At 39.9% G+C, this 22,955-nt stretch overlaps 2 protein-coding genes across 2 annotated transcripts; both read left to right on the forward strand.

Moving 5' to 3' along the window:
* Positions 1-1,859: 1,859 nt before the first annotated feature.
* On the forward strand, positions 1,860-16,684 carry TARS3 (threonyl-tRNA synthetase 3). Its single transcript, XM_068409956.1, has 19 exons — positions 1,860-2,156; positions 2,779-2,871; positions 3,677-3,867; positions 4,419-4,542; positions 5,529-5,650; positions 6,405-6,522; positions 7,160-7,224; positions 7,921-7,999; positions 9,211-9,357; positions 9,519-9,617; positions 9,953-10,119; positions 10,653-10,815; positions 11,719-11,856; positions 12,295-12,372; positions 12,472-12,572; positions 13,715-13,819; positions 14,630-14,702; positions 15,409-15,523; positions 15,646-16,684. Exons 1-19 carry the CDS (start codon positions 1,911-1,913, stop codon positions 15,792-15,794), a joined length of 2,373 nt encoding a protein of 790 aa, XP_068266057.1. The 5' UTR covers positions 1,860-1,910; the 3' UTR covers positions 15,795-16,684.
* Positions 16,685-17,157: 473 nt separating this feature from the next.
* TM2D3 (TM2 domain containing 3) lies at positions 17,158-22,951 on the forward strand. Its single transcript, XM_068410490.1, has 6 exons — positions 17,158-17,257; positions 18,336-18,434; positions 19,246-19,403; positions 19,931-20,105; positions 20,672-20,747; positions 22,020-22,951. The coding sequence occupies exons 1-6, from the start codon at positions 17,170-17,172 to the stop codon at positions 22,183-22,185; spliced, it is 762 nt and encodes a 253-aa protein (XP_068266591.1). The 5' UTR covers positions 17,158-17,169; the 3' UTR covers positions 22,186-22,951.
* The last annotated feature ends 4 nt before the right edge of the window (positions 22,952-22,955 follow it).

A 22,955-nucleotide genomic window follows, 5' to 3' on the forward strand; every position in this document is an offset into this window, starting at 1 on the left:
TTGCTGAGGGGTATTCTCAATATACCTTAAATAATAAAAATAGTTTTAAAAAAGAGCATTAAAAATTTTAGCTGGGGCAGAATGACTAGGAGAATTAACTACAAAGCTGTTAGAAAATTCTGGGCCTTCATGGGAGAGAAAACAGTACTCTGCAATGAAAATGCAAAGGAAGGTTGGTATAATATGAACTGGTTAATGTAGACACTGAACTATACTACACCCAGCAGTCATCCAGGGTAATGGGAGACATAAATGACAGCTTGAAATCTGCCAGTATACAGTATAGGAGTGTCTTTGGGCTCCATGCAATGAATAATTTACAGGTTTTTTTTTTCTGAAGGGGTACCATGTTTCAAGCCAGAAATGTCCCATTATTTTTGTTGGTGAAATAATACATCCTTTTAGTCTCAAATATGTTTTTATAAAATCTTAAAACCACAAAGAAAAATCAGTGATATCATAAGAAACGTATCAAATTGTGCACAAATACAAACTTGACTCTACCTTCTCACATACCATGTATTTATTTCCAGTTGTGTAAACTGGAGAATAAAATGTTAAAATTCTGATTTGGTAATTGCCAGAATTCTAACAAAAATCCATGCCTTGCAAAATCTGAGTATTGGGTAAAGGCAAAAATTTGAAAGTGTGTCTTGAAAAACTGTATACAGAGAAGTGGGTGTAAAGTACAATCAAGGGAAGAAACTAGAGAAATTGAAGATGTCCAAGAAGTATTTGAGACAAAAGGATACATGGAAATACATGGTGGAAATGAAAGATTTGTGACGGAGAGCTATTGTTCTCCCAGGGTCAAGGAACTGAGGGATTTAAGTGCAGTGACCCGTAAGTGATACAATGCAGACTGTTTGTGCAATAGAAGTTGTATAGCCTTCCCAAGCTCTGAGTCCTACCTGCCTAGCAACTCAAACCTCCTCAAGTGATTTACCTCGGTGCCAAGTTCTGCAATTTGTGCAAAGATGCTGTTTAGTTCAGACAGCCTAATTTCATAAGAATTGACATCGAACAGGAAGCATCCAGTAGAAATAAGCTCTGGCAGTGTTTATTTGGCATTGTAGTCAAATGAGGATGCAGTCTGACCCACACTTTTTGACATTGACCTTGTTTCATAATGAGGATAGTGAAGGAGGACGCTGCACTGGCTGTCAGTGCCCATAGTCTGACAATGTCTCTGTCTTTCCAAGGCACCTGGTAATTATCCTTCTTTTTTATTTGAATAATCCTTTGAAGGACCAAGACACTGATGATGTTACATGTAGGTCCTTTGAAAGTATGTATTTACTTAAATAGTATTGTTTAAGTGTTGCTTTTCTGTGGTTTTGATAGCAAATGAGCTCCACAGATGCTAAACTGGGTACTTGGGAATGTAAAGCAGACTTGATTTGGTTTTTCCCCTCCCTGTTAGAAACTGCTTGTGCCTGTCACACTCTCTACAAAATGGCATGATCAGGATTTTGAGAATTAGTGATGCAATTCTTCACTGTAGCCCCAGTTTATTCAGCTTCTTGTTATGAGGGTTACAGAGAAAAGCTTTCCGAAGAACATTGTTAGGTAAATCGAAGTGGGACTCAGACACGAGCTGCGGATATTGACGCTTCCCAGTTGCTCATGGCCTCGGAGCAAGCTGGGCCAGCGTGTTTTATTGACACCGCAGCAGCGAGGGCTGCAAACAGGTATTTACCCAATTAGAGGAACGAATAATGACAACAGCGGCGCTCCGGCCAGGCCCCCGAACTCCCTCCGTGCCCGCGCCGCCTCAGCGCCGCTCCGCCGGAGGGGGCGGGCCGGGACCCGGCGGCTCCGGGGCGGCACCGGGGAGGTGGAGCGGGCCGGGGCGCCCTGCGCGTCCCGCCGTAGAGAGGGCGGGGGCCGCCCGCTGCCGCCGGGGGAAGATGGCGGCCGCCGAGGCGGCGGCGCTGCGGCTGTCTCGGCAGGAGCAGGAGCTGCGCTGGCTGACGGCGGAGGTCGGCCGGCTGAGGGAGCAGGAGGCGCCGTGCCGCCCCGGGAGCTGCAGCCCCGAGCTGCAGCGGCTGAGGGCCGAGAACGAGAAGCTGCGCTACCGCCTCCTGCACCTGCGCCGCAGCCTGGCCGCCGAGCTGGGCAGGGCAGCGCCGGCGGAGCCCCCAGCCGGCGGCGAGGTAGCGCCCGGGGCGGGGACACCCCCGGGGCCCTCCCCGGTGCGGGCGGGGGCGAGCGCCCGCATCGCCATGGGGCGCGCCGGGCCTCTGCGGGGAGGGACGGGACGGGAGGGGACGGGAGGGAGTCACGGGGGCAGAACGCCAGGCCCCGGGCAGCGGGGGTCGGCAGTGCTCTCGGGGGTGGAGGCCTGTCTGCTCTCTGGCCGCACTCCTCGTGTGCCCGGGGCGCAGAGCAGTGCTGCTCTCGCTAGTCCCTACCCTTTCGCAACGGTGGAATAAGTTTACCAGCGCACCGAAAGCTGTTTGGATTGCTCACCAGGCCCTTTTAACCTCCCAGGGTCTCGCTGGGGAGATTTTGCCGGCGCTGGTTGCAGTAGTAAAGTCAGGGGAGCTGCGTTAAGATTTTGCTTGGTGAGCAGTTTTGCTGTGTCAGCTGAACATCAAAAGGATGCAGTTTAGATGTGTCAGGGGAAATCTTTCCTCTGTACTAAGGACATACCTTACTCGATTGTAGTTGCCTTTTAAGCCCAATATTGCACTGATCTGGTTTGGTTTGTTTCAGTGATTGCTGGGAAAATTCTTAAAGGCATAGAGGTATATTTCATATTATCACTCTTTTCAGAAAGTCTGCAGTGCAAGTCCAACTGTTGCAGTGAATCAAATTAAAGAGGAAAAGAAAAAGGAAAATGAAGCTGTGAACCAACATCAGAATGATGTAAGTGGTTGTTTTATACCACATAATAATAGAAGTAGTATTGTTTGGCTAGGTTCAGAAAAGGTGCCGAAATCTGAAATACTTTGCTGCATTTTGAAATCCCCGATTTTGGGAAGAAAGCTTGCTATAGTATGCATATAGAAAAATATCATTATCTAAGAGATTCATCTTGCATGTAGTTAGTAGGGATACTTATACATTCTTCGATCTCTGCTTTTTATGGGATTTGGGCTGTTGGGAGATAAGAGTCAGGATACTGTGGTTCCTAAAGAGAGCGATGGTTCATGAATAGTTAAACAGCATGCACGGTGACTGAAAGAGGATGTTGGCAGCACTAGCTGTGGTTCAGTAGATCTTAATAATTCACTTTATGCTAGACTGGAGAAAACTTCCCGTGAACTATCTTACTTGAATCTGATGCCTTGAATGGACTGGCAGAAGTGAGGGCTCGTTGGAGTGATCCAAACTTCTCTAGGATGTTAGCCAAATACAAATTCTGCGGCAGGTTTTCTGAGATCTGAGAATATAGCCTGCTTTCTGAGATCAAACTTACAAAGCCATTTAGGCCCAGATTGACGAAGGTGCCTTGGAAAATTGGAAAGCCACTATAAAATAGTCAGCAAGTTGGCTGGGACTGTCCTGTGTATAATTATTTACAAATACTTTACTGCATATTAGTGTAAATTCTAGTACGGTGAAATCTGGTCTCAGTTGGAACCTCTAAGAGATGCATGAACACTGTGAATCCTGTTATTCTATTTGTCTCACAAATATGTATGTGTATGATTTAATTTATTTGGTACAGCTACAGTGTGAGCCAAGCTTCATAGAAGATAGGCTGAAACTTTATGAAGCACTGAAAAAAGAACATGATGCTTTGCTAGCTTACAGAGTGGCCAACGAGAGCAAACCTATCAAAATTACTCTGACAGATGGAAGGACGGCTGAAGGGGAATCTTGGAAAACCACGCCATATCAGTTAGCTATAGGAATTAGGTAACCTGCAGATTGAAGGAGTTGTACTTTTGCAGTGATAAATCTGTTACTGTCATTTGTTTCTTGCCTTGTTGCATAAAATATGTATGTCACGGTCAGTGGGTGGTGGCTGTCTGAAGTTGGTTTATTTGGAAATCATTGAAACTTCAGCTTAATGCAGGAGAAAAAGCTGGGTGAAGTTACTGTTCTGAGTGATGCTTGAGGATCTGTGCTGGGATCATAATGCTTCCTTCTAATTAAAAAAAACACTCAGTGAGACTGCTAGGAATTCAGAGACATCTGAAGTTTTGTGAGTTAGCAGATAACAGTAGAAACTGCTGTTAGAAGCAGTCTTTCCTCCAGATCCCCAGCACTGAAAGCAGTTGAATGAAATTTAAGGCCTTAAGGGTCTATACCTTAAAAGTAGAAAAGTGTTTAAGATGGCCACAGAAACAAAAGGTCTTTAGGTGCTACAAGATGTGGGTGGGGTCTCACAGGGTTTAGAAATCTAAGCACTTTTACAAGTCTGAACCGAAATATTTTGGTCTCTTGTCATCATTGGTGTTTTTTAGTCAAGTGTTGGCTTCCAATGCAGTCATAGCCAAAGTGAATGGTGAATTGTGGGACCTGGATCGTCCACTGGAGGGAGATTGTACTCTGGAGCTGCTTATGTTTGATAATGAAGAAGCAAAAGCTGTAAGTAGACACTCACTGGTTTCTGCTTGATTAAAGGAACCAATGACATGAAATTGATGGCAGCATTATGCTTTTAAAGTCTTGAATTTAAAAAAAAAATCCCCCGAACTATTCAAGTGATATATTTGTCATGATTCTATAAGATTAGATACTAAGTACCTATAATCTATAGGTGAACAAAATCTTAGTGTTCTTTTCTTCCCTCCTCTTTTACGTAAACAGGTGATTTCTCAAATGAGATCATACAGACTGTGTTGGTTTGTATGCTAACTTGAAATAGTCTAAGACACGTGTTCTGTGGTTTGACTTAGTGCGTTTGAAGATCAGAACTGAAAGCAACAGTGAGGCTGTCTTACAGTTTCCTAAAAATTGTACAGTATCAAATTTCTGATGTCTAGGGTCATTAGACATTAGACTTCATTTTGTCAAAGAATTATTCATGTGATTAAGCTTGTTTGAGGCATTTCAGGAGCCTGTAAAGGCTTTATCTTGTAGCAGTGGCTATGAAGTGGTCTGACTTAATAGGGACTTAGAACAGAAGACTCATATTGATCTACTGGGTTGATGACTCCCCTCTTCTGACATTTCAGGTAATGTGGTTTACAGTCCTGTTAATACATGTACTGTATGTGAACAATAGTAACTTCATTGGCTACATTGCTTTAGATGTGGTTAGTATTGCATAGACTTTTAACTGACTGGAAACTAACTTATAAATGAACAAGGTACAATAAGTACTAAGGTGACAGAATCATGCAAAAGTATAATCATGTTTCAGACTGAAATAAGATGAGGCTTTATTGCTACATCTGTCATTATATTCATCATTTAGCGTACTTCAAAATGAGAACAGGACTTCTTACAGAATTTAGGTAACATTGATTCCAGTGTGTTTCCCATCTGCAGATATACCTCTGTTTTGTTTTTTCTTTTTAGTTACACAATGCCAATGATGTCATGACTTGCTCACACGGCTTTATTTGCAGGTTTATTGGCATTCAAGTGCTCATATTCTTGGAGAGGCCATGGAAGGTTATTTTGGGGGCTGCTTATGCTATGGACCACCAATTGAAAACGGATTTTATTATGACATGTATATTGAAAATAGGTAAAATATCAGTGTGTAAGAACTTTAATACTCTATTGAAGCTCAGTACTGCTATTATTTTTGTTCAGTCATTTTTCTGCATGTTAAAATAAAATCGTGTATCTAGTATGGTTTAAAAGTGACAGGTTAGTCTTCATAGTATAGGTGGTGTTCAGACACCTGCTCTGTAAAACTTGCAGCTGTTGAATGTTCTGTGAAAAAATGTAGGGTGTTTGGGGAAAACTTTCTGAAGTTCCTGGGACATACAGGAGAGAGTTTCCTGGAACCATGGGAGTTTGGTTTCAAGGTGCCATAGCCACTTGTAGAAACGGCACGTATGCATGGAACTCATATAGGTGTTTACGACTTTTCTAATCCTTGTGCACAGCTTTACAATTCTGTGTTTTCCTTGTTTATCTTTCTGTAGTCAGGGAGAACACTGAATCTGCATCAGCTGATAAACTAGCTCTTGCAGCTGGGTTGAGCCTTTTTTTTTTTTTTTTTTCTTAGATCATATATACTTTGAGCTACAGATCTTCCAGAAATTTAAACATGTCAAAGACTGTTCTAGGAGTGACTGCAGTGGGCTTGTTCAGGGTGATCCGTTTGTGTTTCTGAGTTTAGTGTCTGAAAGTACAGCTGATTGTAAGAAACTAAGAAAACACTGTGACAAATCACAACAACACATCCCATGTTTTTCAGATTGGACCACGAGAAAGTGGTCACCTAAAAAATGGGAATACCGAAATAATTAATTTATATTTCTTTTGTTTAGAGGTGTATCTAGTACTGAATTTCCACTACTAGAAAACCGCTGTAAAAATATCATAAAAGAGAAGCAGGCTTTTGAAAGGCTGGAAGTCAAAAAGGAGATCCTGTTAGACATGTTTAAGGTAAATCTTTGAAGTAGCTGTGATTCTAGTACAATCATTTTTTAAAATGTAGCTTTTATAAAATACTGCATGTGACCGACTCATCAGAATAGTACCTGTCTAGTAAAACAAACAAACAAAAAAGAATAGTGTCCTTTTCCCCCTCTCCATACCCCTCTCGAGTGTTCAGGATGTTTTCAGGCAGTAATAAAAACAATTTCCTATTACACAAAAACACCTCAGTCTCAATGAGATGGGAAAGAAATTAATACACAAAAGGCATACATTCATTCTGGCTCACTTGCAGAGACAAGTCAAAAAAGACTTTGTCCTCTGGTCCTCTGTTTTATACAGCGAATATTACCAGTCTCACTGTACTGTTTTAATTGCCTTTCAAAAGTGCTTTGAGGCGTTCAGGTGGTAATAACTGTGCTTAACACACCCTCAGGGAAATTAAGATATTTTTGTCTCTTTCCCCTCTTGTTTTATAACTCTTCTGAAAGGATGTTGACCTTTTGCATACATATATGTGATCATGTGATTTTTGTTTTAGTTGTGTCTTTTACTGATCCATTTGCATTATTAATACGTAATTTTAAAATAGAATTTTATTAGCCATTTTACTGATGTTTCTGACTTTTCACGTTTCTCCACACAGTATAACAAGTTTAAGTGTCGTATCCTTAATGAGAAGGTGAACACACCAACTACCACAATATACAGGTAAAGAAAATTTAAGTTAAAAGGTATTATAAAATATTTCTGTAGTTAGGTATATTTCATATAAATTGTGAGGAGAAGAATTTTTTTTAATTCTGACTTCTGAATGCTTGTGATTGGGACTTAAGTTTGCAATGAATATTGCTACTTATGTAAAATCAGATCTTTTCTTTCTCTGCTGGGACAGATTAGGTCTTAATTTGTGGACAAATGGCAAGTCCACTTTTCACTCATTCCCTCTGGTTTCAATAAACAGATTAAATTACTACCCATGACATTGAATTGCTGGATAATGAGTAACGCTAACTCTTAGCTCGGTGTGGGGTGAGGAACCTGTTCATTCAATTGCTGGGGATAAAACTATTAGTTGGAAAGTGGCAAAAACCTTTTTTTTTTGTTTGTGCATAGTTTGAAATTTGCTGGCTAACTTTAACAAAGTTTACATACAGTATGAATTGCTGAGTGTGTTACGATGCTCTTGATAATGGATCAAGTGTGCCGAGTATTTACTGAGTTAATATCGTCCTTCAGGTGGAAGGCACAGTTACATTTAAGATGCACTGAACTTGCTGAGTGTTGCATATGTATACTTACGAATGTGTTTAAACATGTCAAACAATAACTTGTGTGCCATTAGTGACAATATTTAAAAATGTTGGAGTGTTTTGAAATAAACACTTTTTTTCTTTTGGTGTATAGGTGTGGCCCACTGATTGATCTCTGCAGGGGTCCACATGTGAGACACACTGGAAAAATTAAGGCCCTTAAAATATTTAAGGTAAGTTTAAATTAACTGTGCATTAAAACTTAACTAAACTATGGGTCAGTTGATTTATTTATGTATTTATTTCTCCTGAAGTGATTATGCTAGGGTCCTTTGTATTGTTTTCTGTGCTTACTCTGAAAATAGTCCTTCATTTCTTTCCCTGCTTCTGTTGTACAAGTAGAAGTACAAACTTTCACTGGTGTACTACTGTGATGGTCAAGAACCAGTAAACCTTGGAAGCAGATGAATGATGAAAGCTAACAGCATGTTTTTTTATCAGAGTATTACTGCAGTAACATGCATGCTTAGACTATAATGAAGAGCACTGCAAAAATACTCAAGCTAGTAGCGACTAGATTAGCTGTGGAATCAAATCTGTTATGCACAGAAAAGAAGTGCAGTGCCTAAGCTAATGTGGCAGTACTGTCCTGGTATCTCCAACCAGCAATGTGCTTTGTAGTACAGATGTCCTAGTTTGTACTAGCTGTCACATCTGTGTGCGGTGTGTGTGTGCACTGTATTCTGCAGTAAATGAACATCCAAGATATTCATTGGGTCAGAAAATAGTATTTTGACCTTGTAGGATGGTATCTTTCAGGTACAGCAGGTCAAGTGGACCCTGTCAGATCTGCAAGTGCTGCTGTTTAAAAATGGCATTTCTTACAGGAAAGCCAGAGACAGTGTTTGCAGATGCCTCTGGTTGTGATGTAGGTTAAGTCACTTGCAGATGCTGATTTTGGTAGCCTTATTAGACTGACCTCATTGGAACATTCATCATAGTTACTTTTGCTGGTTTCCTAACTGAAGTTCATGGAACTCTGAGTTCCAGGGATTAAATGTGAGATTGTCAAAACAGCTAGGATTTCACTGTGAGAGTGAGTTAGTTTCGTTTTGTCTTTTGTGTTTCCCTGCTGCATTATGTTCTGAATGTAAACAAGTGCTGCTTTTTTTTAGAAGATATAAAACATGCCATGATGTGAGTTAAAACAAGGTACTGAAGTGTAATAAAAGTATGACTTGAGCAGTCACTTTCGTTTGGCTTCTGTATTAGTATGCTGACTAGAAAGCAGTGCAAGTATCTTTGTATTATAAACAAATGCTGGACGACTGCATGTAATTCTTTTCCCAAGGAAAAAAATCATAACATTTGAATGCATTAGTGTTTATTCCTCCTTTCCTGAGATTATATAATATTATCTTAAAGTACGGGTTTTGTGCATCAGAATTCCTCTACGTATTGGGAAGGAAAATCTGACATGGAAACTCTGCAGAGAATATATGGAATATCCTTTCCTGATAACAAAATGATGAAGGAATGGGAAAAATTCCAGGAAGAAGCCAGAAACCGGGACCATAGGAAAATTGGAAAGGTACACTATTTCATGGTCTACTTCTCTTTCATGGTTCTGTAATAGAATTCATTCTCTTTCATTGGTGTTGGTTTTTTTTTTTCCATTTTTTGACAGTTTGAGCGGGAGCCAGTTCTATGAACTGAAGTCATGTTACAGCATTCTGTTTTTAATTTACCTAGGAGCAAGAACTCTTCTTCTTTCATGATTTGAGTCCTGGAAGCTGCTTTTTCCTCCCCAGAGGTGCCTTTCTTTATAAAACACTCGTGGATTTCATACGAGTGAGTATATACTGATGTAACTCCTAACAAGCTTACTATCAGTTGTTGATCTTAAGTGATAGGCCATTCATAGCACTGAGCTATCGACAGAAAAAGAAACATCTATGTATGTAAACGTATACCAGATTTTCACTATGATTGTACAGATCTAGCCTTTTTGAAAACAGGGCAGAGTAAAGCATTGACCTGTGGCTTTTCCAGTTGTGCAAAACCTGCATGTGCAGTAGTCCTTTAGTCTCCCAGTAAACTGCTATCATAAGAACACAGTTAAAAAGAATCAGGCTTTTGCTTTTCAAAAGCTCTGTCACCTTTTAAATGTTGAATTTGTTTTATAGGAGGAATATCACAGGCGTAATTTTACTGAAGTTGTATCTCCAAACATCTTCAACAGTAAACTCTGGGAAGCTTCAGGACACTGGCAGCACTACAGTGAAAATATGTTCTCTTTTGAGATCGAGAAGGAAACTTTTGCACTTAAACCGATGAATTGTCCAGGACATTGGTTTGTACTCTCAACTGAAAAACTTCTTATTTTACTATATTTATCCTTTGTGGAACTGAGGGGAAATAAATACGTATTATCATGTATGCTTACAATAGACTTGTAAGCAACCAGTGTGTCCAGAGAGCTCCCCTGACAGTGTCCCGAAGCAGACCAAATATGATTCTTGTAGGCAGGTCTTTCAGTAAGTCTGCACTAAGTGAGCTAGGTTTGTGCATGCTAATACTAGTCTGTACCACTAGTAAATACAAATTATGTTGGATAGAGATAGGCATCAGATGTGGTGTGCCAAAAGAAAGTACAGATGAACCAGTCTTGATTGTTACTCTCTGTGTTTTTTTTTTTCTAGGTGATTTTTAGCAATACATTCCAAGTGCTGTACTTACTCTGTTTGCCTGCCTTTTAGGATGCAGACAACCTGAATGAATAAATACTTAAAAATGTGATTACTGTCTGTACTGATCTTGTTTTAGTTTCTGTCTTGAATCTTCTATAAGAAGCATAAAAGGAAGGTTCTTTCATGTTCCTTCTAGCTTGATGTTTGCCCATCGTCCACGGTCGTGGAGGGAAATGCCTCTTAGACTTGCAGATTTTGGAGTTCTTCACCGAAATGAACTGTCTGGGACTCTCAGCGGCTTGACTCGTGTAAAGCGCTTCCAACAAGATGATGCTCACATCTTTTGCATGATAGAACAGGTAAAAAATAAACCCCAAAACGAGCAATAACCCCCCCACCCCGAGTCAACAACAACAACAACAAAAAAAAGAGTCCCTTCCCCCCTCTCCCAGTGCAAACCAATATTAAACAAGAAAAAATTCCTAAAGTATTTCAACTCTAGCTTCTTCTATTGTGTTGCTTTGTAGCATAATGCTGCTTTTGGTGGGGTTTTGTGTTAGGTTGAGGTGCTTCTTTCTTAGTCATCTGGTATTCCATATTTCTTAGCCTTCTGCAATATTGTTTGAGTCAATAGCGTTTTGAACTTAGCTTCTCTGTTACAAGTTTCTCAAATAAGCAGTGCTATAATTTGTGTTATTTATTTTTCCCTTTGAAATTACAAAATGCTTATATCAGAAGAAGAAAATGATGTTTGAGGGATGTTACTGATTGTGAACTACGTAATAAGAAATTTTATGTATAGGATTTTTCCCTTTAGAAAGATACATTGGGCAACTAAATCGCAAAAGGTAAAATCTTTTGCATCTCCCGTCTCCCCCTGCAAAGGGAAAAGCTGTTGACCACATTTAGTTTTCCATATTAATGCTGAATAAATACTCTATTTTGTCACTGATGCCATGGATTTTAGTGGAGCTATGTGAATAAATTGATGTACTCTTGCCAAGTCTGACTCGTGCAATTTGGCTCCAGAAGCCCAGGCTTAACAAGAACATTAGTTTTCTTGCCATGCTTTGAAGCCGCACCACCTCAGTTCTCTCTTCACCCGTTACCTAGATTTGGGTTTGTAGCATGTAATTTTCATGTGATTTTTTTAAAATTTTTTTTTTTATTTAATGGAATCTTCTGGTTATGAGGAATTCAGTCAATCCAATTACATTTTTATGTGAGCAAATTTTAACTAATATCTTTTGTTTACATTTAAGATAGAAGAAGAAATTAAGAGCTGTCTTGATTTCTTGAAGTCAGTGTATGCTGTCTTTGGGTTTACCTTTCAACTACATCTTTCTACAAGACCAGAAAATTATCTAGGAGAGTTAGAGATGTGGGATCATGCAGAAAAGGTAATTTATTTAAACACAAACAAACAAACCAAACCCTTAATATTTGTATTTGCAGAGGTGGATATTTAACTAAGTTATTTCATGCCAAATAGCGAAATTGCTTAAATCAGATGCTAAATATTGTCCTTATTAGAAATGCTTGTTGAAAAACATCACATTAAATGTGAAGTTTCTGTATAAAATGAGAACTTTCTGATTCTTACTTAGCCCCTTATCTTGAACTGATTTGATTTTTGTTAATTTTTTTTCAGATTAATCACATTTGTACAAGGAACTACTCTTATTTCAGAATTATTTATCATAAATGACTAAATGCTTGAACAATAAGAGTCGTGCTGTCTGTTGACTCCCTTGTATTTCAAAGGCAAATGCTTTCACTTATAGTAATGAAAGGCCCTGCTGTATTTTTTTAAATTTTTTTCTCATTTTTGTGATTAGCAACTTCAAAACAGCTTGAATATCTTTGGAGAGCAATGGAATTTGAATCCAGGAGATGGAGCATTTTATGGTCCTAAGGTTAGTGAATCAGCATTTTAATACAGCTTTGGAGTGGGCAGGAATATGGACACAATGCAGGCAAACTGCATTTAGTAATGGTGTTATTCTGCTTCACAGATTGATATTAAAATCCAAGATGCTATTGGCAGGTACCATCAGTGTGCTACTATCCAGCTTGACTTCCAGCTACCCATTCGTTTTAATCTTACTTATGTTGGGTGAGTGGTTAAAGCTACTTATGTTCCTCTTTTAAATGAAATAATTTTTTACAATGTGGTTACTTTCAGTATCTGTAATTCCTGTTAAACTGAGATGTATTAATGCTCTCTGGCTCACTTAACAAATGATTAGTCTGTGTATCAGTGGCCTGGAGGGGAGGGGAACCATCCCCGGTGAGTAGAGGACTGAGTCACAAACTTGAAGATACTTCCTCAATGTAGTGATACCTCGCTTTAATTGTAAATGCTACCAATTGCAGGAAAATTTAATGATCTGTCTTGTCTGCCAATTCTGAAGACAACTGATGATGTGTAATGCTAAAGAAAACTCAGTTGAGTCAGTTTTCACTTTCAGCGTAGTCACTGTGTCTCCTTTGAAGACATTGCATACAAATTCAGACATCTTCAGGAGCTAGTGTGTTTGTAATATCAGATAAAGTTAGTTAACTCTGATGAACGTAAACCGCATGTGAACAGTTTTTAATGAAAATCTCACTTTGTCTCCCAGCTAGGAAGAGGGATATTTATCCACTGAGTGATTTAATCTTAATACCATGTTGACTTGAACACACATTTACTGGGTTGTTTTTCTTGCTATGTTTGTTTTTGCATTTTATAAAGAGTTTGATGGGGAACATAGAATAAGAATCTTTGTTATTCTTGGTCCTGCTGCATGTTCTACAGCTCTTTGGTAGGTGATAATACTGTTATAAACAGCAGCTGGCTTTTTTTTAATCACAGGATTGTAATTTAAGGAAAGAAATGAACAGTAAGGGTGGGTAAGAGCCTGTGCAACAGACTAAAAGCAAGACAGCAGAAAAGAAAGAGCAAGGAAGAACATAAAATATTAAAATGCACAGAAATGGAGCTGAGTCAGTTGAGTGTCTTTTAAAACTTAGGAGTTTGTGCCTGTGCCATTAGCTTACAGTCATGGTTATTTTAAGTCACTATGATTATTCAGTATTCCTTGAAAAGCCCAGGTGTCTTAAAGATAAAACAGTAGATTTTTGCCTAAGTGTAAATAACTGAATTTTGTTTTGCCTTGTCTACTTTGATTCCAAAGTAGGATCAAAAATATTATTAGCAGTATATGTGTGTGAGCGAAGAGACTTTTTTTTTAAACTTTACTTATTCTTTTTCAGTAAGGATGGCGATGATAAGAAAAGGCCAGTGATTATTCACAGAGCTATTTTGGGATCTGTGGAGAGAATGATAGCTATTCTAGCAGAAAATTATGGAGGAAAATGGTATGTGGCACAAATGCAGTTCTAAGAAATGTTTAACAATGTAGGAAACACAAATACTCCCTAGTGTCCCATGTATTATAATGCAAAATAAATTCCTGGGAATTTTCTCAAAATTAGTAGGTAAGATTACAATACAAGAAGTCTAATTTATGGTCTGAGTTGTATGATACCCTTTTATTAATAGTTCATTATTAGAAATTCAATTTCATTATATTGCAGGAAAAATTATATAAAGCAGAAATAAGAATTGTAATTGAATGTATATGTGCTGTATATTCTTGTACCTTTTTTCTTAAAAATCATGCTTTTGTATTGGGAAGATGTTAGACATATGTAAAGCTATTGTTTATACAGACATCAATTAGTCAGAATATGTGAAATATGTCTTTTAACTTCTAAGATGTATAGTTTCATCTTGAATAAGCTCTGAAGATATTTCCTCATTAATGGATTTAAAGTATTAAGGAAGAGTTAATTCTTACTTTCAGCCACCTATCTCTCTGACTGTCTACCTCTCACTACGAAGTTATAAATAAAAGTGGAAATTCTGTGAAAAAATAAAATTCTGTTTAAAATTGTGAAGTCAGCTAGGAAGTGCACAGAAGGTCAAAGTTCTGCATGTGTTATTTTACTGCAATCAATCTATTTGCTATTTTATGTGAACTTGAAAAGATAACATATTATCTGACATCCTTAGCCAACGTAAATATTTGTATAAAGTAAAGGAATTATTATTAGGGAACATGACTATGGATATGAATGCAAATGTAAAATGCACATTTTTCATATTTTTCTTGTCCTGCTTGCCAGGCCGTTCTGGCTGTCTCCACGGCAGGTCATGGTTGTGCCTGTGGGACCTACTTCTGAAGAATATGCCCAGCAGGTGAGAGTAGGGCCTTCCTTTTTATAGTAGCAAGCAATTTTAGTGGCTCCTTACATACTTGTCCTAGAACAAAGAATGAATGCTTTAATAATTTTGGAGACATATTTGGGGGAGGGAGGTAAATTTTTCCGTATAGTCTAAAATTTGTATGAGCCTGAGAAAGGGATATGTAACTTTAAGTGGTTTGGCTTCTGTTATTATTATTAAAGGAAAAAACATTCTGGATGACAAACCTTATATGCTAACTAATGTTTCATTACAGAATTCTCTAATTAAAGTAGGGGCAGAGGTGGTTGCTTCCATTTCCCAGCATGTATACTCTTGACTACAGTACATTTGACCGTGGTTGTTCTCACCCCTCTCCCCACTTCTCTTTTGGTGTAAGCGTAAGTGGTTTTGTTCCTTCTCCTCTTTCTCCTTTCTGAAGACTGAGGAAACATTTTTGGCATTCAGCAGAGTAGCTGTCTGAGGAGATCAGCAAATACTTGATACGGATGTTACCTTGTATTGTCTTCCAGCTGGAGTCCTGCTGAGCCCTTAAGTGTGTGTGCAGTTATTTGAAGAAAACTTCATTGACTTCCTTACTGCATTCACAAAAGCAAAATTATGCACATATGTGAATTAATTATAGGAAGAGATCAGGGATTACAGCACTTATAAATTCATGTTGTAGAATATATACTGTAATATTAAAATTTTTTTTTAGGTTTGCAGCAGATTTTTTGAAGCAGGATTTATGTCAGATGTGGATCTAGATCAAAGCTGCACGTTAAACAAGAAAATTAGGAATGCACAGCTGGCCCAGTATAACTTCATCTTGGGTAATTGCAGTGTCTTACATTTCTGAATATCATTTAAGTTTTAATGTTGGGCATGGAGTTTGTCTAGACTCATTTTCTAATGTAAGTAGTCAGTATAATATTGTTTGTGATATGTCTTGCAGTGGTTGGAGAAAAGGAGAAAGCAAATAATGCTGTCAACGTGCGAACAAGAGACAACAAAGTTCATGGAGAGATTTCAGTATCTTCTGCTATTGAAAAACTGAAGAAATTTAAGAGTTCGCATATTCTAAATGCGGAAGAATTATTCTGATGCTGCTGTTACGAAAAAAAATTATTAGCTGCCCATGTGAAATGGTGTTTCTTTCCTCCTGTACAGCGGTAATGCTCATATGAGAGAATTTTCAGTTAATGGATACGCAAAATAAGCAAATGTAGCAATGTTGGTGCTCCAGGAATAGCATGAGAGGACAGATGCAACTGCTGACTCCTTTGACAATCCCTTGGGGTTCCAGTCTGCACGAGTCACAGAATGCTTATTTAAAATTCCTACGCTTCTACTGAAATATGTTGGTTTTGCTGTGGAAATAAATTGGGGCTGCATGAAGTCAAGGAAAAGGAGGCTGGGAAGTGTACTGGCTGCTGCTGCGATTGCTGAGCTACCTCAGTCACGTAGCAGTTGCATAACTGACGTGACCTGGAATCCAGAGCTTGGCAGTGGGTAGGCTTTTTGGTTTAGCTTTTTTCAAACTCCAGATTATGTTAATGTTGTCTGGGGGGGCAGAGGGAGAATAGCTTGATTCTTTCTGAATTATGTTCACAGGCTACAAATACATTGGCGTCTTTGTTGGAAATGTCAGTGGAACAAGGCGTTGACTGAGTTGGTGTGATAATTGGTTGCTGTAAAGGTGATTGCCAAGAATGAAGTTGAATTACTCACCATATCTGTGTGTGGAAAGCGTTTTATTTTATCCTGTGTTTGCTGTTGATCTTTTTTCTAAAACAAACCCCCACTAAATTCACCTTTGAAAAAACTTTCTGTGTATAATTTATTGCGGTATTTGCTGGGAATACTGAGCATGCTAAAAAGGTGCAGATGACAATTTCCATTTTTTCATTTCAAAAACCAGCATGTTGGAATTTAAATTGGCCGTATTCTTTGACTTGTTTATGCTTATAAATGATTTTAAAGTTACTGTTGCAGGCAATTGAGTCAGATTCTTTGAGATGATTTTTAACACTTTTTTTCAGTTTTATATGCTGTTTTTTAGTTATAAGGCTCAGATGGCATTCACTGTGTTACTCAGTTATCTAAGCTATACGGCTGTAGTTGTTGTGGTTAAAATATTGCTGAAATTAAGCAGAAAATACTATTTTAGTTGCATAAATTATACAAATACAGAGCTAGTGTTTTCCTTCTGCCTGACACTTGTACAGACTTGCATTCAATAGACCTGTCTTTAGTTTTGTATTGGTTTGGTTTTGTGTATCTCTTTTTACCAACTGATTATCCCTTGCTTTTAAAAAGGAAAAAAAATTGAAGGACCAAGTACTGGTCCCCCCCCCCACCCCTGCCCCTGTCAGGCCCGCCCTGGCTCCCGCCCGCTCTGCCCCTGTCAGGCCCGCCCCGGCCTCCCCCCCCCCCTCTGCCCCGCCCCTGGCCGGGAGCGGCGGAGCCGGCAGGCAAGATGGCGGCGCTGGCGGAGCTGCGCGCTCTGCGGAGCCTCTGCGGCGTCGCGCTATTCTTGACCCAGCTCTACGTCCTCTCCGGCCGCGGTGAGCGCAGCCGCCGCACTGCCCGCCCCCCCCCCGGGGCCGAGACAGGGCGGGGGCGGTGGGAGAAGGGGGCGCAGGGGAGGGAGCTGCCGCTCGGCCGGGTGGCTCGGGCGGGACGGGCGCTCGGAGCCCGTGGCTCGGCGGGGGGGGCCCGGCGGCGCCTCGCCTGCCGGTGGGGGCTGTTCCCCGCGTGTCCTCAGCCGGTGCCCGGGGCGGGGGCCGGACGTCCCCCGGCGGGTCCCGCTCCCGAGCGGCCGGGCTGGGTGACCGTGACCTCGGCGTGTCGGAGCTGCGCTGCCGCTCCCCCGGCTTGGAGAGGGGGCAGCAGGTGCTCGGGGCCTGGCCGGCTTCGGTGGCGCGCGGCAGGGCGGGTGCTTCGCGCGGAGATGCCCGGACAAAGGCTGGGCCCCGCTCGCCGGCCGCGCTGCTGCTCGGCGCTTACACAGCGCCCGTTGTGCTCCTGCTCCCCAGCCGCGGGGGATCCAGAACGGAATGGCGAGGGGCTGGGGCTTCTCGGCACCGTCCGGGGAGGTAGATGTGACAGACCCATGTTTATCCTTCCACCCGGGCACGGCCCACTCGTGCTCTGTGTGTGTGTGCGCTGCCTTCTGGACTGCGGCGCAGATCCACATGCTCTGCACAGCCCCGAGTCCTTGGGGTCGGGGGATTCGTGCAGGCACAAACACAGCCGTGGCTGCCAGCCAGATCTTCTGTCCTAGCTTTCTGTCAGAGAAGCAGCTGCATTGCTTCATTAAATGGTTTTGTTCAGTAGCAAATACAGTGTGAAATGTGCTTTCTCTGCAGTGTTGTTTAATTCTCAAGAATCAAAAAGTAAGACTGAATGGAAATAAACATGGGTACTTGTCTAAAAGGAACGATTCAATTCTAATGCTCATTTTAATGTTTATATTAAACATTCCACTATTTATAAAACAAGAAAACAGATTTTTATAATTTTTTAATTCTCATTACACCGTACACTTGTAACTTCATATCAGTGTGCGGAAGTCAAACTCTTTCTGCAGATGAATTTTGTTTTAGAAATAGCACTTCGTCCTTTTTTTTTTCCCCCCTGTAGCAGGATCTTTGATGACCACAAAGCATTCACAGCCACAGTCTACATTTGCAAAAAGTCTAACTTCAACAAGTACAAATACTCCTTATTTTAAAGCAGCAGGTATGATATTATGTTTCTTTTGTTTTTTCTTCTTTGGGCCTTTTTCCTCAGTGTCTTGGGTTTAATAATAAAGTTATTGAATTATGTCTTAGAAACCTGTACCTGCTTTCACAGTGGTGAAAGGCATAGTAGAACACATTGTGAATTACTCTCCAATGACCTTAACGATTAGTTTGGATTATATATTTAGAAAATTGGTCCTTGTAAGATCTTACAACTAGAAAATGACCAGTTAAACTGCCATTGTGGTTCCTGTGTTTTATACCCTCTCAGGATGGTGGAAGTTCTTGGAAGACTCCAGCATTCTGCAAGGACTAGTTACTGTTCCCTGTTGAACATAAATACGGTTTTTGTAGCTTGCTAAGGGGTGCGTCACCGTGGGCTGCAACACTGCTCTAGTGTTTGCTAGCTGCAAACTTCACTAGACCTGAACTAAAAGCAGGTTGTGTGTGTCAGCCTGCCGCTTTACCTAAACTGATTACTTCCGCTGAGAAGTACTGGCTGAGGCGGCACTAATCCATGCTAAGCTCTGTTTGGGCGCTCTACTGAGTGGCGTTGCTGTGCTGGCCTCTGCAGAAGTTCTTCGAGACCCTTGCGGGGTGCCCTGCTGTGCTGGGCAGTCACTTGGGTCACGCAGTGGTTCCCACAACCCAGACTTCAATGCCGTTCACTGTGTAATAAGGAAAGCCCTTTATACAGTGTCAGGGGGTGTGTGTATATATATGTATAAAAGAAAATGTGTATATATATTTTGGACTATATAGCTTTTTTATTCACTTTCTTAATTTTATTCACATATTTCACCTTTCAGAAAGTACAGAAATTCCACCATATGTGACTAAATGTCCTAGCAACGGGCTTTGCAGTAGATTGCCACCAGACTGTATGACGTGTAACACAAACTATTCCTGTATATATGGGAAGCCAGCCACTTTTGATTGCAAAGTCAAGCCACACGTTCATTGTGTTGTAAGTAACCTCTTACTTTTAAACCCAAATTTAAGTCATTTAATTAAACTGTGGTATCTTGTCATAAAATATAAAAAATGGATTTCCAGGTTCTTAGGTAGGCAGGTTTGCAGATCTGTGGTGCATTTAATCTGACTCAGGTGCAGGCTTCCTTGCGTTGGATCTTTTTGTTGCGCAGCCATGCCATGGAGTTAAATCAATTTGTTGACCAATCAAAGCTGAGCCGTTTTGGGAGTGGGGAGGCTAAATACCTGCCAGAGGTGCGGACTGATACTACAGGTGAGGCGGAATGGGTCCTCCTTTGGGCAGTAGCCTTAGCTCGGAGGAAGCAGTAATGTTAAACTGTGCTTTAATGACTCTTTCTCAGTTCCCTAATGTTGATTTTTCTACTGTACTTGACTACACAGCGATAGCAAAGAGGGTAATTGTTATTTTGCCCAAGATGTCTGTCCATGAAATGTAATTTGATACTGCACACTGTGAATTTTTTTTATTACTAGTGAAGTGATAATGCTGTCCTTTTATAGGACGAGAATAACCATGAGCAGGAGAACTTTACAATTAACATGACGTGCCAGTTTTGCTGGCAGCTTGCAACAACTGATTATGTATGTACCAATTCTACAAACTGCATGACGGTTTCTTGTCCGCGCCAACGATATAATGCCACTTGTACGGTACGGGATCACGTTCATTGTCTAGGTAAGGTGGGCTAAAACAGGTCTGTAAAGAAGCTTTTTTTCTAAAGAATTTCTTAACATTTTTTGTAATGGGTCAATACAGTGCTTGTTTATGCCCATTGCAGTAACAGCCTGAACCTTGATTAATCTGTTGATTTTTTTTATAGTTATATTTTAATTTTAAAGCATAATAGTGACATCTAACTGTACATGGTGGCTTTTAATACTGTTGTATACCTTCACATGAGAGAAAATCGTTCTGTTTTTTAAACTGATTTGGACACCACTAACAGAATTAATATCAAATGTCTCAGTAGGATAGTTTTAAAAAGTCACACTGTTATCACCCAACTAGTTTAATTTCCCCCTATTTGTTCAGTGATCTTGCATGTTTTCTGATGTGGGACAGATTGATGGAACAGACAACTGTGAACTACATATGAGCTTTTGTGTTGACAGTGTTTGTTTCTATTAGTGTCAAGCCTTTTAGACTCCTGTTAGAGAAATACAGCATCTTCTTGCTTGTCTTTTTCTTACTCACTAGGTGGTCTTTGTTACGTTAAGGTTTGAATGTTTTCTGATGTTTAGGTAATCGTGTCTTTCCTAAGATGCTCTATTGCAACTGGACTGGAGGTTACAAGTGGTCTACTGCCTTGGCGCTAAGGTACGCAAGAACTATTAGATAACGTCAAGCTAAAATATACAATATTATTGGAAATAGATTAATTGTCTATAAAATCTTCAGTTTGTGTGGTTTTCTGCTTGGTAATTTTTAATGGTGCACTGAGTAACCAGTATTTCATATAGTCTAGCTTAGAATTTGGAGGCATAGGATGCCCGAAGGTTTAATTTGCAATCATACTAGCTGTCTTCAGTAAACAGAGCTTGAGAGAAAACATTTACGCTATTTCTGCATCGAGGGTACTTCCTTCAGAGTAAATGCCAATGATTCTTAGGCTTCACAAAGTGAGCTGTTTTCTGAGTAGAGAGGACATGCTTGCTTTTATTCTGTATGGGGTCAAAGGAGGTACAAATGCTCAAAAAATCTGCAAGTTTATGTTTTTTTTTTCTCTGTTTTTTTTATATGTTTTAAACACTTTGGTCTGAAAATGGTCCAAATTACTTCTTGGCATCTGAAATGAATGTAGGTGTTTCTGAATTCGATAGATGTCACTGAGCTGGCTGTAGTTGGGGTACATTTGTTACAGCTTCTTTCCCAACTGTAACAGCTAGAGATGCCTTAGGGTGAAGCTTCTGGCATTTTACATTATTAGGGAAGAGACCAGTGTAGCAGTATTGACAGAAACTATTCAGGTTGGTTTTGGAATATTAAGCCATTAGAGCACCACAATAGTGATTTGAAAGTAACTGAAGTTCTTTTGGTGGTAAGACCTTTTTCATTAAATGTTAATATTTCAAAAGTGGTTAATATGATAACTTAGGTAGTGAGACTCTCTGTTCCTGGAGCCAAAGATACAAGAAGAGTCTGTGTAAGAAAGGGATCTAACACACTTGCCTTTGTAGCAAGAGTTGTTCTCTCTGCCACTTACTGCTGCATGAGCCTGGATATAGTGTTTGGGTGTGTTTCTGTAGCTTGTTTGTTGGGGGTTTCTGCTTCTGCTAGCATAGAAAAGTCAAAATGTATTTATAAATTTGAGAGTTTTGGTTTTTATTGCATGTCATGAATGAAAAACTGTCAAGTCTCTGGGGAGTATTAATTAGCTAAGAAATAGTGCTATTTCACATAATCAATCATCAAAAGCTTTCTCGTTTAATAACCCAGTCAGCTCTTTTTGTACCAAAAATGTATAGTTTCTTGAATGATGTAGAGCAAAACTATCATCAGCTTGTAGATAGTCAGAAAGCAGCATATATGGATACCCAAACTGAGTTCATCTGAAAATAATAATAACAAATCATGTTTTTCTTCTTACAGCATCACCCTTGGTGGATTTGGTGCCGATCGTTTCTATTTGGGCCAGTGGCGGGAAGGTCTGGGAAAACTCTTCAGCTTTGGTGGCCTTGGAATATGGACACTAATTGACGTTCTCCTTATAGGTGTTGGCTATGTGGGACCTGCAGATGGTTCTCTTTATATTTAAATGTGGGTGCAGCATGTTTCAGAGAGGAGTAACTGTTTGGAAAGGGCTCTAAATAAAAGGATGTAGAGGTTTGAGCTGTTAAGGTAGAATGAAGAACAACTGTTCTTTTTATGTGCATACATTTTAATGTACAGTATCTGTACTTAGTTTGCCTTTAACTAAGGTAAAATAAAGAGTGGATCACTGAGTAAGTTACTTTCATTTCCTTTCTTCTATGGACATGCTATTTTTCTATGAAAAGAAGTTGACCAGCTAACCAAATTCTGTACTATGCTTGAACTTGGGTGATCTGTCAAGCGCCAAGAGACGCAGACTAACTTGAATATTGTATTGTTTACTTTGTATCCTTGAATTTAACTTTAAAGCCGACTTCCCTAAATATGTCAGTAATATATTTTTTTTCGTATTTGTGGGAGGGTAATTTATTTGCCTGAATTACTCTAGTAGTACGTAGATCACCATGTTTTATGATATTAATGACATTCATCTCTGGTTTGGGATATAGCAAGAGCTAACATTTGCTTAGTGACTTGTTGACTTAAAATTGTGGGCGTTTTAGAATTAGATTTCAGTAACACTAAAGGCTAAATATGAAATAATTGAAATAGATAGTAGGATTGTTCCAGAATGTCTTTATTGTGGTTGCGTTTGGCCTGCACATCAGTGAAAGGTACCACTCGTATTCTTGTGCTAGCAAGCTCGCCAAGTTAATTCGAGAAAAGGGTTGGCAAAATAATCGATGCGTTCATCCACTCCGACTTCATACCAAG

Source organism: Nyctibius grandis, chromosome 11 (assembly GCF_013368605.1).
Source record: "Nyctibius grandis isolate bNycGra1 chromosome 11, bNycGra1.pri, whole genome shotgun sequence".
Taxonomy (NCBI): Eukaryota; Metazoa; Chordata; class Aves; order Nyctibiiformes; family Nyctibiidae; genus Nyctibius; species Nyctibius grandis.